Here is a 15,634-nt window from a genome sequence, read left to right as displayed (position 1 = left end):
ATAGAGTCCCACATAATTCTTAGGGTTTCTTCATTTTTTTTAATTCTTTTATCCGATTTTTTTTCAGCTATGTTGGTGTCGATTCCCTGGTCCTCCAGATGTCCCAGTCTGCACTCTAATTGCTCGAGTCTGCTCCTCTGACTTCCTATTGCGTTGTCTAATTCTGTTATTTTATTGTTAATCTTTTGGATTTCTACATGTTGTCTCTCTATGGATTCTTGCAACTTACTAATTTTTCCAGTATGTTCTTGAATAATCTTTTTGAGTTCTTCAACAGTTTTATCAGTGTGTTCCTTGGCTTTTTCTGCAGTTATCCTAATTTCATTTGTGATATCATTAAGCATTCTGTAAATTAGTTTTTTATATTCTGCATCTGATAATTCCAAGATTGTATCTTCATTTGGGAAAGATTTTGATTCTTTTGTTTGGGGGGTTGGAGAAGCTGTCACGGTCTGCTTCTTTAAGTGGTTTGATATGGATTGTTGTCTCCGAGCCATCACTGGGAACCTAGTTTTTCCAGAAAATCCGCTACAAAAAAAAATGCAGTCAGATCCCTATCAGAGTTCTCCCTCTGGCTCAGGCTATTCAGATGTTAATGAAGCCGCCTGGGGAGGGTGGGGGAGGGAACAGAGAGATAGGAGAGTAGCACCTCAGAATATAGCCAGAGTTGCTTGTCTTGCTTGGAATGACTATTATATCTGAGACTCCCGTGGGGCGCGTCGCCTATGTGTGCTGGCTGTGTGGAGATTGCCCCCGGGGGGTCTGGCCCGCTGGAGTCACGGTCAGATCCTCCGCTTCCAGCCCCACGCCCAGCGTCAAGGCTCCCCTACTGGGACGGTGCACTCTCGACTCCAAAATCAGTCGCTGCCTCCCGGGGACTTCTCGTCCCTCCAGCCGTGTGGCCGTGCCGCCTCCGAGAACCAGTTGGGCCTCCTCCCGGGGTTAGTTCAGATGGGTGGAGCAGGTCCCCGTGCTTGTGCCGTGACCGAGTGTCCCGGCTGGGACGCTGTTCTCCCCGTTCCAATACCAGTCGCTGCCTCCCAGGGACTTCTCCTACCGGCTGCGTCCCACGCCGCCCGCGCGACCCGGCTGGTCCCTTTCCCGGGGTTAGTTCAGGGGGGTGGAGCAACTCTCCGTGTTTATGCCGTACCTGCATCCAGTCCAAATCCCTGCGGGACGGTTCCCCGGCTCGGACGCTGCTCTTTCTGCTCCAAGACCAGTCACTGCCTCCCGGGGACTTCTCCTACCGGCTGCGTCCCATGCCGCCCATGGAACCGGCTGGTCCCCCTCCCGGGGTTAGTTCAGGGGGGTGGAGCCGCTCTCTGTGCTTGTGCCGTACCTGACTGGTACGCTGGCTCCAGGCTCTGGAAACAATCGCTGCTTCCCCGTATTAGTTCGTTCTCCGTCTCTAAATCTGTGTTTGTTGTTCAGGGTTCGTAGATTGTTATGTATGTGATCAATTCACTTGTTTTTCCGTGTCTTTGTTGTAAGAGGGATCCGAGGTAGCGTCTGCCTAGTCCGCCATCTTGGCTCCGCCCCCCACAGTAAGCTTTTGATGGATAAAAACTATTACCTTTATTTTGTTTGGCCCACACAATATATTTTTAGTTTTTTATTCAGTTGTCTACCTTTAAATTTCAAGTGCTTTCACATAAAAACAGCAATTTCTCCTGAAACATCAGAACACTTGGTAACATGGGGCCAAACTCCCACAAGGCCACGGCTGCCTGACAGCCACTGCCCCTTCAAAGGGGCATGTGCTGCATCTCCCCAAGGTGGCCACCACACTCACTCATTGATGTCACCTGCCCGGCCAGAGAGCATTTGAGTTGGAGACTCCTGGACCAGGCCACAAGTGGGCGAGGGCTGAGGCCTGGGATCAGATGTCTCCAGTGCCCAGCCTAAGGCCTGGTAAGAGAAGGCCGATGAGAGGCTGTTATGGATTGAATTGTGTTCCCAAAACATGTGTGTCAGCTTGACTAGGCCATGATTACCAGTATTGTGTGGCTGTCCTCCATTTTGTGATCTGATAATACCATGTGTTGTAAATCCTAACCTCTATGATGTTAATGAGGCAGGATTAGAGGCAGTTATTGTCAATGAGGCAGGACACAATGTCTTTTGAGATATAAAAGAGAGAAGCAAGCAAAGAGGAGAGGGACCTCCTACCACCAAGAATGAATAGCCTGCAATTGAGCATAACCTTTGGGCCCAGGGTCCCTGCACTGAGAAGCTCCTAGACCCAGGGGAAGATTGATGACAAGGACCTTCCCCAGAGCTGACAGTCTTCCCCTGGAGCTGGCACCCTGAATTTGGACTTCTAGCCTCCTAGATTGTGAGAGAATACACTTCTATTTGTTAAAGCCATCCACTTGTGGTATTTCTGTTATAGCGGCACTAGATAGCTAAGAGAGAGGCCATCCTAGGTCTGGCCTTCCTAGGCTGTGTAACCCTAGGTAAGGCCCTTTCTCCCTGTGGCCTCAGGCCCTGCATCTGTGAAACAAAAAGTGTGACATGATTTCCTGGGGTCTTCCTGAGGTGTTTCCAGGAAGCAGGTGTCTGTGGCAACAAACTGCTCAGTGGTCCCCACATGCAGTGTCTCGTTCTCAGTTCTGGCTGCCCAGTAGAATCACCTGGGTAATATTTGTTTTACATACCTATGACCAGGCCATGGCCCACACCAGAAGGGGTTCCATTTTGGTTACAGAGCAAAACCTCTACCTGGCCTTCAAAGTCCTTAATTTCTCCCAAGACCCTGCTCTTGTTCATTAATGCTTCCCTGTTTATTCCCTCCTTCCCACTGGGAACAATTCCAGTACGGATATAGGTCTCTTTGACGGTCTTTACAAAATGAGGGCTATTGTGGCACAGTGTCTAAGAGTTCAAATCCACCAGCTGCTCCTTGGAAACGCTATGGGGCAGTTCTACTCTGTCTTATAAGGTCATTATGAGTTGGAATTGACTCGATGGCAATGGGTTTAACAGGTTTTATGTCCATAATTTGTTATTTAATTTATACATCTGGCAGGAGCCCTGGTGGTGCAATGGTTAAGCACTCGGCTGCTAACCAAAAGGTTGGTAGTTCAAACCCACCAGTGGAAGGAAGAAAAGACCTGGCAATCTGCTCCTGGAAAGATTACAGCCTAGGAAACCCTTTGGGGCTGTTCCACTCTGACCTACAGGGTCGATATGAGTTGGAATTGGCTCAACGGCACATAACAACATCATATTGTAGACCTTATTGTTGTCACGTATCACTGTTTTGGACCCCCCAACCCACGTTGTTCTGGGTGCACCTGCTTGGCAGCTTCCAACAAACTGCACAGGAAACCTTGGTGTTACTCCGCTTCCGTGTACACACCCACTCCTCTGGGGTAGACAGCCGGGCTGCCTCCAGCTCCTGCCCCATCAATAGCACACCTGATGCTGCAGTGAACATCCTGATGCACGTGCCGTCGTAGACCTGAGTGAGAATTTCTTTGGTAGTCACCCAGAAGCCGAATCATTGGTCAGCTTGTTGCGGTGGCAGGGGATGGTAGTTCAAGTGAGCGTGAGTAGCCAGGTGGCACACGACTTAAGAGGTATTGGGATGCTGCCTGGGCTCTGCCACCACCTGGCAGAGTCACAGCCCAGTTGATGGGCATATGTTAGGTTGGGGTGTTCATTTTCTCCTCAGGACCTAACCCCTGTTCTCATCTGCTTTCCAGTGCCCAATCCCTGTAAAGATGTCTGCAGTCACCTCTGCCTACTGAGACCTGGAGGATACAGCTGTGTTTGTCCCCAAGGCTCGACGTGGTATGTGTACATACGCATGATACTTAATTTGACTAAGCAAGACTTAAAAAAAAAATTGTTTTGCCAGACCCGTCGTGTGAGATAGCATCTGATTTGAATTTCCATTTCTCTGATTACTAGTGAGTTTGAACACCTGTACATATGCTTGTCGTCTCTTGGGGTTTTTCTTCTGTACGTTGCCAGTTCATATCCTTTGCTCCTTTTTATATTAGGGCTCTGTGGGATAGAGAATTTAATTTTAGCCAAAGAATTTGGTCTCCGTCTCGGCTCCTGAGAGATAACCTCTAAAACCTTGGAATTGCCCCCAGGAGTTTCCCCAGTGACTGAAGTGGCTTTGCTGAGGCCTCCAGACCACCCTTGAGGGTTTATACTCATGAGGTTACTCATGTGGGGGCTGGCCAGGCCAGAAAGACCACCTTGTGATATCAGCTGACCTCAGGGGACAGGAACGGGTTCAATCAATCATAAAAATGAAAACCAAACCTGTCGCCATCGAGTCCACTCCGACTCATAGCCACCCTATAGGACAGAGTAGAACTGCCCCATAGAGTTTCCAAGGGTGCCTGGTGGGTTTGAACAGCCATAGCTCTTAATCACTAAGTTACCTGGGTTCCCAATCAGTCATGATACACAATAAAACGAAACCCGTTGCTGTCAATTCTGACTCATAATGACCCTACAGGACAGAGCAGAGCGGCCCCATAGGGTTTCCCAGGAGCAGCTGGTGGATTCGAACTGCCGACTGTAGCTCGTGTCCACTGCACCACCAGGACTCCGTGATGCACAGTGAGGCCCCAGTGAAGACCCAGGCGCTCGAACTCCATGGGCTTTCTGGTTGGTCGAAGACATCGATGCATGTGACTCTTTCTGGGACATGGAAGCTTCACGTCGTGGACCCTCTCAGACCTCCTCCTCTGTATCTCTTCATTTGAATCATTTTTGCTGTAATAAAACTGTAAGTATAATTCTAAGTACCTGTAAGTATAGCAAATTACTGTGTCCGAGGGACTAGTGGGAGCCAGCAGATCAGAAGTGGGGAATCCTGGGGGCCCCTGAGCTTCCAGCTGGCATCCTGATGGGGTAGTGGGAATACCCCAACTTGTAGCCAGCAGGTCAGACGTGAGGGTGTCATGGGGATACCCAAGCTCGTGGCTGGTGGCTGATATCTTGGGCAGACTTGGCAGTCTGGAGATCTGTGCCCTTTATCTTGTGAGGTTTCATCACCCGGCTCTTGGTGGTCGGGGGCAGAGGTGCTGCACGGGTAACTGGTGTCAGAAATGGAACAGAGCAATACAGAATTTGTAATAGATTTGGACTGATCATCACATCTGGTGCCAAACAAGCAGGATTTGGTTTATCCGCACAGATCGCTACCTTTTTCTTGTTAAGATAATATCTTATGTTAGAGATTGCAAATTATTCCTCTCGTTCTGATACCTGTCTATTAATTTTGTCCATGATGTCCTTCCAGAGCCCTGGTGGTGCAGTGGTTAAGAACTCGGCTGCCGAGCAAAAGGTTGGGAGTTCAAACCCACCAGCCACTCCCTATGAGGCAGTTCTACCCTGTCCTATAGAGTCACTATGAGTTGGAATCAACTCAACGGGTATGATGTCCTTCCCTGAATAAATGCTCTTAAATTTGACTAAGATTTGGTTTTTTCTTTATAATTTGGTCCTTTGGAGGTTTGAGAAGTCCTTTATTTTTCTCTACCAGCTTCAGTTTACCTGTCAGTTAGATCTTTAATTCACCTAGAGAAATATCACATAATAGAACGTTCTGTATAATGAAAATGTTTTATATAAAATGTGGATAATGCAACTGAAGAAGTGCTTAATTTTAATTCAAAATTGAACAGCCACATGAGGCTAGCGGCTACCGCACTGGGCAGCACAGATCTAGTGTTTCTTTTGTAGTGGTGTTAGGTAGGGATTTAGTTTTACTTTCCTCCATAAAATGAGCCAATTTTCCCAGCACTATTATTAAACAATCTATTTCCCCCATTGATTGGTGGGGCCATCTTTATCATATGATAAGCCCCTGTATCTTCATGAGTGGGAATCGACTTGATGCCAACTAATAACAGCAACCAAAAAAACCAAACCTATTGTCATCAAGTCAATTCCGACTCACAGCAACCCTATAGGGCAGGGTAGAACTGCCCGTAGGGTTTCCAAAGAGCGGCTGGTGGATTCCAACTGCTGACCTTTTTGTTAGCAGCTGTAGCTCTTAACCACAGCGCCACCAACAATAAGCTCCTGTATATACCTGGGCCTGCTTCCGTGTCCTCTGCTGTGTGTCAGTAAGTCAGAATCCCGGTGGTGGAGCATGGTGCATGTAACGAACAGCCATTGTGGAGGATCACTATTCTATGGTGACAGAATTTTTAGACAGACACATCAAATCAAAAAACCCAAACCCATTGCCATGAAATCAATTCCAACTCATAGCAACCTTATAGGACAGAGTAGGGTTACTCTGCCCCATAGGGTTTCCAAGGCTATTATCTTTACGGAAGCAGACTGCCACGTCTTTCTCCCATGGATTGGCTGGCGGGTTCAAACTGCTAACCTTTCGGTTAATAGCTGAGCACTTAACCACTGCACCAAAATAAAGACTACATTTCCCAACCTTCCTTGCTCCTGGGTATGGTCACATGACTCAGCTTTGGCCAGTGAAATAACAGTACAGCCTCTGGGTTAGGTCCTTAAACGGAAGGAGAGTGCTGTCCTCTTTCCCTGTCCCCTTTTCTGGAGGCACTGAGTCATCTTGGACCATGGGGGTGAGGCAATAGTCTCCGGATGAAGGAGCAACAAGATGGAAGGAGACTGGGACCTGGTGACTTGGAAGGCGGAACTACCACTCACCTCCACCATTTACACAGGATAGGAATTGTACATCTCAGTGGTTCTCAAACTGGAGGGGCATGAGAGTCCCCTGGAGGGCTTGTTAAAATAGATATTGCTGGGCCCTACCCAGAGTTTCTGATTCGGTCTGGGGTGGGACCTGGGAATTTCTAACAAGTTCCCAGGGAATACTGATACTGCTGGGCCAGGGACCACACTTGAGGAACCACTTGTCTATCTTGTTTAAATCACTCATTTTAAATCTCTGTCAACACAGCTCTGACCTATATCCAGCTCCATCCAGTAGCTGAGGCTTCAACCCTGACTAATGGTAACCCCATGTGTGTCAGAGTAGAACTGTGCCCTGTAGGGATTTCAATGGCTGATTTTCCTGATATGCCTCTGGGTGGACTCGAACCTCCAACTTTTAGGTTAGCAGTGAAGGCATTAATAGCCTGCACCGCCCAGGGACTCGTTGGCCTTACAGCTAATACTGCCTGAGCCTTTGGTGTTCAGATCCATTGCCCTCAGCACCTCCTGCTGAGTTAACATTCCTTGTGGAGTGCCATGTCCAGTCAATACAATCTGGACGAAGCGGGTCCTCCTGTTCCCCACGGCTGCTGTGTCCAGTGACGTCTGCCACTTCTCAGCCCACTTGCTCTCCTAAATGCTCCTGTTCTGCTGAGGCTGAAAAACTACCTTTTACTGACTCCCTTTGCCAGCTGGCATCCAAGAAGGTTTTAGAGGTAGGAGACACTATTACAGGCTGGGAAGCTGGAAGGAGCCATTCTACATTTGGCAGCAGCAACAAGAGTAGAGTTCTGGGGTCTTGTTAGTGGCTGTCGAGTAGGCTCCAGCTCACGGCGATCTTACATACAACAGAACAAAATGCTGTGCAGTCCTGTGCCATCTTCTTGATCATTGGTATATCTGAGTCCACTGTCTGGACTATTGTGTCCATCCATCTCATTGAGGGTTTCCCTTATTTTTGCTGACCCACTACCAAATAAAAAAAAATAAAAAATATGATGTACTTTTTTAGTGATTGGTCTTTCCCGGCGATGTGTCCAAAGCATGTTAAGTCTGGGGTCTAGGTAATACAGCTCACCCGCTTTGTTCCTCCAGCCCCGTGGGTGGTGGCAGCCTCCTGCCTTTAGAGATCTCTAGGCAACTGTTGCTCCTTCAGCCTTTCCACTAGTCTTATAATCAACCCCTCTATTAAATCCCCCTGCCTGACACCTAGAGGGGAGTGTTTCCCTGACTGGTCACTGACCGACGCATGAGGGCAACAGCAGGGGCGGGCAGCACTGGGGGTAGGGCCTGGGGCCTCGGAGTTCACCCCGGACCACCCAAAACCATTCTTTTACGGACTTCAGCATTTTTTTTTAATAATCAAGTTACCTCTTTTGCATCATTGTTGTCTTATGCCCTAAACCCACGTGTTACGGAGTGGAACTACTCCATAGAGTTTTCTTGGCCGTAATCTTTACAGAAGCAGATCGCCAGGTCTGTCTCTTCCGAGGTGCCACTGGGTACGTTTGAACTGCCAACCTTCCCATTACCAGCCAAGCACAAACCTCAAAACCATTCTTCCAGACTGCACAGTGGTTGTGATTGACGCAGTGACAGACCTGCCCCCACAACTTACGGGAAGCTGGACAAGTGCCTTCCCATCACCTCCCCTGTGGAACGGGCACCCCCGGAGGTGCTCTGAGTGCCCAGCGAGCCTCCATAGCCCTGAGGCTACAGGTGAGGTGGGTCTCTGACACCGTTCTTCACTGTCCGCATCTGGTTCTGGAATCACAGTTATACCAGCCTCATAGAAAGAGCGCCTCAGGTTGCAGGAAAAGGCTCAGCTGATGGGGCCTCTCTGAAGCTGCAGCTCCAGGTCAAACAGCCTTAATCAACCCCCCCAAAAGCCCATCTGCCCTGACCAGTCTGCGAAATGACCAACTCATGACTGTCAACTCACCAAGGACCAGTTCCTATCCACTGAGCTCACTCAAGACAAACAACCTTTACGTTGCCAGCAAACGGTAGATCCCACTCCCATCTGGGGGGGGGTGGGGCCGTTACAGGCTGCTTTGATCTGGAACTCCCACCGCGCACAAGCTGCACAGCCCTTGCCCTCAGTCTGACTGGGATCCAGGGTTAGCCAGGCCTTGCTCACCCAGCTCACCAGCCATCGCGTGGAACCTGACGCATGCCTACCCCAGGTGTGTCAGAGCAGAGCTATGCTCCGCAGGGCTCTCAATGGCTGATGTTTCAGAAGGAGACTGTCAGGCCTTTCTTCCGAGGCGCCTCTGGGTGGAGCTGAACAACCAACCTTTCAGTTAGCAGCCAACTGCGTTAACCATTTGCACTATCCAGGGACTCCCAAAGTCCCAAGCCAAGACAGCCTGGGCAGGGTCTCTACACACCCCACACACAGCACACATACACACCCAAAACAAGAAAATGTTTTAATTGTAAAACTAACTTGAGGGAGGGAAAGGGCGGGGCTGCGCCGAGGAGCCAGGAACCTGATTCTTCAGACAGTGGTTCTGTCCCCGGTGCCACCCCGCAGGACAAGGGCCGTCTGTCCCCAGGTGGGGGCAGGGGCCAGAGTGTTATAAAATGGCAATATAAATAGATTTCTAGAAAAGAGGAGGCCGTCTGGGTGCAGTAGTCATTTTCTGCAGCGGCAAGGGATAGGTGGGGAGCTCTGATCCCCGGCCCCCTGTCCATGCCTAGGGGGTGTGTGCAGGGCTAAGGGAAAAGGCCACTCTTCAGACATTCATGATTGACCCCCACATGGCTCAGGGGGGCTATACGTCAGGCGAGGTCTGAGGTGCCCACTTGCAGGACCGTCCACACCGCGTGCACACACACCTGTCGTAGTGTTCTCTCCACCTTCAGCAAGCCCGCTGCAGGTTTCCAGTGATGGGAGGGTGCCTGTCCTTCCAGGAGACAGGGGACACAGGCAAGAGCCTGTCCTGGATGGAAGGGGTGTCCTGGGAGCCTCACTGCTCCCACGAGTCTCTGGGTTTTCTTTAAAAGTCTAAACCGAAGTTCAGTAGTAGGGTCCGACACCCTGCAAGGGGGGTGGCGCCACACGGAGTGTCTCCCAGGGTGGGCGGAGTGGGGGCCAGGCCCCTACTGGCTTCCGGTGGGGCAGGATGGCCCGAGGGGCTCTTTGGTTCAGGGCCAGCGTCCTGGGCTTCATCTGGTGCGGTTTTGGCGCATGAGGGGCACGATGCTGGCGGGCGGTCCCGCCTTGGCCAGGAACGGATGCTTCAGCAGCTCAGCTGCTGTGGCCCGCTGGGCAGGGTCACGCACCAGCAGGCGGTCCAGAAAGCCCTTCAGGGATGGCGACACCTGTGGGGAGGTAGGGGAGGGGTCAGGGGAACAGGTCCTGCCCTGGGTCTACGTGCCAGCTCTACCACTTACTCAGGTGGGGCCTCAGTTTCCTCCTCCACCAAATGGGCTAACAGCACCTACTGCCCAGGGAGCAGGCAGAGGTCAGGGATGTCTACAGCTTAAGTGGGGGGATAAAAACAAGCCTGGGAGGCCCCACCCGGGGGTTCATTCCCTGCCCATTCTGGTCACTTGGCAAGGAGCTGGCAGTAGCTGGGCACTGGAGCACCCCTTTTTCACCAGGTGATTCTTCCAGCAGAAAGGTCCCCTGTCCCTTGGGCCCAGCTATGCTGTGTGCATTCAGCCAGGCCAGCCCAAGCACAAGGCCTGTGAGGGGCAAGGGCTCGGAGGCCCCATGTGCTCTGCTCTCAGCCGCTTAGTCTCCTGCATGAGCCTGTTTACGTGGACACACATGGCCTGGGGGTGGGGGACAGCACCCAGTAAGCGTGCCCCCTCAGGGACTGGCAAGGCCCCGCTGCCGATGTCTAGCGCCCTGCCTGGAGAGCAGGCCGGGGTGCCAGCTCCTGCCTGCTGTGCAGTCTGCCCCACCCGCCTGCCTGCAGGGGGCTGACCTTGTGCAGGTTCTTCAGCCGGGGTGGCAGGTTGTCCCGAATCATCTTCATGGCTTTGAGGGGCGGCTCGTTGAAATAGGGGGGCTCCCCGTCCACCATCTCGATCACCATCACTCCCAGAGACCAGATGTCCACCTGGGGGGAGGGGGCGGGAAGACTGAGCCATGAAACGATGGCTGGTCCTTGGTGGGCAGGGGGAAGCCCCGGGGAAGGGTGGTCCCGGTTCTGCCTTTGAATCCTCATGCGGGGCCCACAACACCCTCTCTCAGAAACACAGGAAAAAACCCAGTGTGGCTTCTCACACCACCCCCGACCCAGTGTGACCCCTATTCCAGCCCATGGGTCCCCCATTATGTGCTCCCCAGAGATGCCTTTTTCATGGACAGGCAATTGGTCAAGTCCTGTTGGCCGACTAGCTGGAGGAGTTCCCAGGGCCACAGGCCACAGTTCAAAGGCTCAGGGCCAGGCATAACAGCAGTGAGTGAAGCAGGTAAGTGGAGAGCAACAGGGATGGGTGGGGACTGCAGCCCAAAATGAGTTCCAGGCCCCTTCGACAGGGAAGCAGCCCCTCAGTGCTGCCGACTGTTGCCACGTGGGAATTTAGGTTCCATGTGGCCGTATCACCCAGTTTTCTGCCAGAGGATGGAAATTTGAATTTTTATGTGAGAGCTCTCTTTAAAATGCTTCCAAGAGCATCTTCAGGTCACGCCAGCCGGGAGCCTACCAGTCTGTGCCCGACTGTCTGGCAGGGCCCACAGCCACTTCAGCTCAGTATTCTGTTCCCACTGCCAAGCTCTGGGCCTGGCTCAGCACTAGTACTCAATCAAGAATAAACAAATAAGTTAATGAATGCCTTCCTGTCTTCTGGTCTAGGCTTTTCCACTTCCTCTTCCATGAAACCATCCCCAGTAACCAGTCCTCAGACACAGCCCCACCTCACCAGCTGCTTTTGGACTGTGACAGCGTAAGCCCATGCTGCCTGTGGGTGGGGTCTGGGCTCACCTCTGGCCCATAGGGAAGGCGGGAGATGAGCTCCGGGGCCATCCAGTAGGGTGTGCCCACCAGCGACTTCCTCCGTGGCACCTCCTTGCTCACCTGGGCGCAGAACCCAAAGTCTGACAGCTTCACCTGGGGCATGGTGGAGGCAGCAAGGTCAGAGGGGCTGGCGTGGGGGTGGGCAAGATGAGCCAGAGGTGTCCACCTACAGGACTCCTTGGCCATGGACATCCTGGGTCTCCACAGTGCAGCCCAGAGGTGAAGAGCTGGGCTCTGGAGCCCGACTATGGGTAGCTCTGGGCCCCGAGGCCTGTCACCTCCCCGGTATGTGAGAACCGACACGGGAGACACATTGGGTACTGGATAAGCCAGAGCCAGCCCTCACCCAGCACCTGCCCCTGCAGCCCTTCTGAGCACTTCACACCTGCCAGCTCCCAGAGCCCCACAGCAGCTGCATGAGGTGGGCACTGCTAGCATCCCTATTTTTCAAAGGGGTCAGCAGTGGCCCAGAGAGGTGGAGCGCCTTGCTCAAGGTCACACAGCTGGTGAGAGGCAGAGCTGGGTGTGACCCCAGGTAGGTTCCAGAGTCCACCACCATAACCACCGTGTTAAAGCATGGTCATGATGATAACCATCACTGTCCCACCATTGTCCCAAGGATGGGCCCTGGGCTCAACCACGGACATGCAATTTTCTTTCTGAAGCCCCCCACAAGGCTGGGAGGCAGGGGCTGTGAGGTCACAGCCACTTTATAAGTATGAGGAAGCTAAACTCAGGCAGGTCAGTGGGGGGCCAAGGAGGAACAAGAGGAGGAGGGGGTGCTCGGCCTAGCTACGAGCCCAGGTCTTGCATTCCGGGGACAGGGACCAGGACAGGCTCCAGCCCAGACACTGACACCAGGAACCCCAATGGGCCTCATGTGGACTTGATCTGAGGGGGAGGCCCTGGCATCTGGGAGCCACGGGCCACACTAAGGGTCTTGGGGGAAGTGGCCCAAATCCTGCAAATAGCAAAGGCTGGGACATAGTCTAGTTCCCAAGCCTATGCCCTGGGCTATTCCGTGTATTCCCTGGAGGAAGCAATTCAGGTCACAGATCTAAGGGGGACACAGCTCTACACTGGGGGTCCGAGGGGACACAGCCCTACACTGGGGGTCCGAGGGGACACAGCTCTACACTGGGGGTCTGAGGGGACATGGCCCTGTCCTGGGGGTCTGAGGGGACATGGCCCTGCCCTGGGGGGGGGAGTCTGAGGGGACATGGCCCTGCTCTGGGGGGTCTGAGGGGACAGGATCCTGCCCCTGCAACAACCAGGTCTCCCAGTTCAAATCTCTGCACCTTTTTTGGATGCAAAGGCCTGGCTTAGAGGCTTGAGCTCTGTGAACTGCCTCATCCCAGAAAAAACAGACACAATGTGTGCACACTTTCAGGAGGCCCACAGGTGTCCCCCCACACATCTGCAGGCATCCTTAGATTTTTACAGCTCCCAGAACGAAGTCTCAAAGAGACAGCCCTCAGTATCTCTGTCTCTATGACCGGTGGGTGTGTCTTTCCGGGGGAGGGGGAGGTCACCAACTTCTGAGAGAACCTGATGAAAGTCAAGGGCCCTCGCCCACAAAAACCATCTCCACCTTTGGAATAGAAAGGCACATCTGGGCACTGTGAGGTTCACCCATGGGCCCAGATTTGGAACCTCTGTCCAAAAGACGGGAGATGGGCCTGTGTTCCCAGCCCCCGGCCCAGGGTGCATGACTAGGAGTTGGTTCTCAGTGGAAGACGGAGCCTCTGGGAGAGGTGTGGCTGTCTGCCCGATTCTGTCCTCCCCTCTGGGCGCAGGGATGGACTACACCTCCCAGCACCCTGTGCTGAGGAAGCTCCTGCCAGCCTGGATCCCTGACTCTCGCCCGTTACACCAGGAACAAATAAATTTCCTGTTCCTCAGGCCACTACCTTTGGGGATCAGAATGCACAGAAGGAACTTTGGAGAGGCATGGGGCAGGCCGAGCACCCCCGCCACCCCGCTCCTCACCCGGCCGTCGTGGGTCAGCAGGATGGAGTCACTCTTGATGTCCCGGTGGATAACACCCTGGGCGTGGAGCACAGACAGGGCCTGCAGCACAGCCAGGCACACGGCGGCAATCTGTTCCTCGTTCATCCTGCGCCGGGGTGCCAGTGATCACCAGGGGCAGACAGCCCACCCCGCAGTCTGAAGGGACATGCCCCCCCACACCAGGGAGTCCAGGGAAGTTTTCCCTGCACACCCGCAGGGCCCAGTGCCCTCCAGTACCTGGTGTGGGTGACAATGTCGGTGAGGGCACCTCCCTCCAGGAACTCCATCACCACCCAGAGCTCATCTCCCACCAGGTAGCTGTTGTACATCTCCACCACGTTCTCGTGCTGGTAGTCCCGCATGATCACCACCTGGGGGGGTGGCCGCGTCAGTGCCACCCAGGCCCTGCCCTCGCACCCAGCCACCCTGCCTGCCTTCCCAGCCACATGGCAGGCCCAGTCCCACCAGGCTGCCCTCTCCCACTGCCAGATCCACCCAGACCTCAAAGCTAGGTGGAATTCTGGGATGGGCCACACACATTTTCTGAATCTCACCTCTGAGCAGCCCTGTGACTGGACTGGGGCAGGAAGAGGGTGGTGGGAAGCATGAGGCTGAGATAAGGACAGGCAGGTAACAGCCAAGGTTAAGATAAGGGGGCGGGGGAAGCACGATGAAAAATTCTGGGTGAGGGGAAGACGGTGCTCACAGGAACCTCATTAAAGAGCACCTGCTCATAGTGCAGCGGGAGCATTACCAACGCTGGGGGGCGACAACTGGGGGTGAGGAAGTGCCGAGGGCCAGGGAAACCAGAGCAAGGGAGCCCCAGGCCTGCTGTCCTCCTGGAACCCGAGGCGCAGAGTCCCTACGTGTTCCTACAACAGGTTCCCCTCCAGGGAAGGGGCCCAGGAGTAGCCTTGTCACGAGCTCCCTGCAGAGGCCATCAGGCGCTGGGCTGGTGGCCAGATGATAAAGGGCCTCAAATACCAGGCAGAGGGGCTGGGACTGCATCCTGAGGGCCCTGGGGGTGGGCAAGGGTGTGTGATGTGGGGGAGGGACATGGTCAGAAGATAGCTTTGGCTGCTGTGTGGGAAATGTTGAGGGGCCATCCAGGAGGGGAGGCTGGGGCACGGAGGGAGGGGCTGCATGGTGCAGGGTGGACAGGCTGCGGTGGGGGGCGGGAGGAAAAGGGAGCTTTTCCCGAGATGGGGACCCAGAGGAGGAGCCGTTTGGGAGAGACACTTTGGAGGTCCGTTTGGGACTCGATGGGTGTAGGGGGCTGGAGGTCATGGGATGCTGGGCCTGGGGCCTGGCAAGAGGTCAAGAGTAGGGTCAGCAGTCAGCCTGGGGAGGGTGTCAGGGGGGTAAGAGGAGGTAGGGAACCAGCTGTGAAGGGCCTTCTCCCACCCCCACCAAGGGTGGGCCTCAAAACCACATGGCGGCAGGACACAGGGACGGGAGGTGGGGAAGAGGACAGGGACGGAGACGCAGGCTGCAGGTGGGGCTGCCCACCTCGTTGAACAGCAGTTCACGCCTCTGCTGCTTGCGCAGGTCCATCTTCTTGACGGCCACCAGCTTGCCGGAGCTGCGCACGGTGGCAATGCAGACGATGCCCGTGGAGCCCTCGCCGATCTTGATGAAGTTGTCCAGGTAGGAGCGAGGGTCACCTGGGTCTACCACCAGCTGCAGGGCGGCCCGGAACTGCTCATGGGATACCCGCTGGGGTTCCCGCTGGGGTGAGCGGGGGCCAGGGGGCCCGGGGGCGGCAGGGGCAGCAGGGGTGCGGGCCAGAGGGGCCAGCTGGGGCTCAGAGGCATGGGGGCCCAGCACTCCCGGGCTGGGGGCGCTGCGGACTTGGGTGGGGAGCCGGGAGGAGGACTGGGGGGCAGACAGACCCCCTGTGGATGGCCCGTTGGGGGCCCTGCCGTGAGGCTCCCCCTGGAAGAGAAGAGAGGTGAGAGAGAGGCAGCTGTCAGTGGAGGGCC

At 54.1% G+C, this 15,634-nt stretch overlaps 1 protein-coding gene across 5 annotated transcripts in view; it reads right to left on the bottom strand.

Annotated features, from left to right (window-relative positions):
* Window positions 1–9,086: 9,086 nt before the first annotated feature.
* Window positions 9,087–15,634, bottom strand: part of PAK4 (p21 (RAC1) activated kinase 4) — a 51,429-nt gene continuing 44,881 nt past the window's right edge. For all 5 annotated transcript variants that reach the window (XM_010600322.3, XM_010600323.3, XM_064293626.1 and 2 more), the window contains 6 exons: window positions 15,162–15,587; window positions 13,890–14,023; window positions 13,632–13,758; window positions 11,610–11,735; window positions 10,608–10,742; window positions 9,087–9,996 (listed from right to left, as the gene is read on the bottom strand). In XM_010600322.3, the coding sequence (XP_010598624.2) occupies window positions 9,841–9,996; window positions 10,608–10,742; window positions 11,610–11,735; window positions 13,632–13,758; window positions 13,890–14,023; window positions 15,162–15,587 (1,104 nt within the window). In that variant the 3' untranslated portion in view covers window positions 9,087–9,840. The remainder of the gene's footprint in view (window positions 9,997–10,607; window positions 10,743–11,609; window positions 11,736–13,631; window positions 13,759–13,889; window positions 14,024–15,161; window positions 15,588–15,634) is intronic.

Source organism: Loxodonta africana, chromosome 11 (genome assembly GCF_030014295.1).
Source record: "Loxodonta africana isolate mLoxAfr1 chromosome 11, mLoxAfr1.hap2, whole genome shotgun sequence".
Lineage (NCBI taxonomy): Eukaryota > Metazoa > Chordata > Mammalia > Proboscidea > Elephantidae > Loxodonta > Loxodonta africana.
The sequence above is the reverse complement of the archived record's forward strand: the minus strand, read 5'-3'. Positions and strand labels throughout refer to the sequence as shown.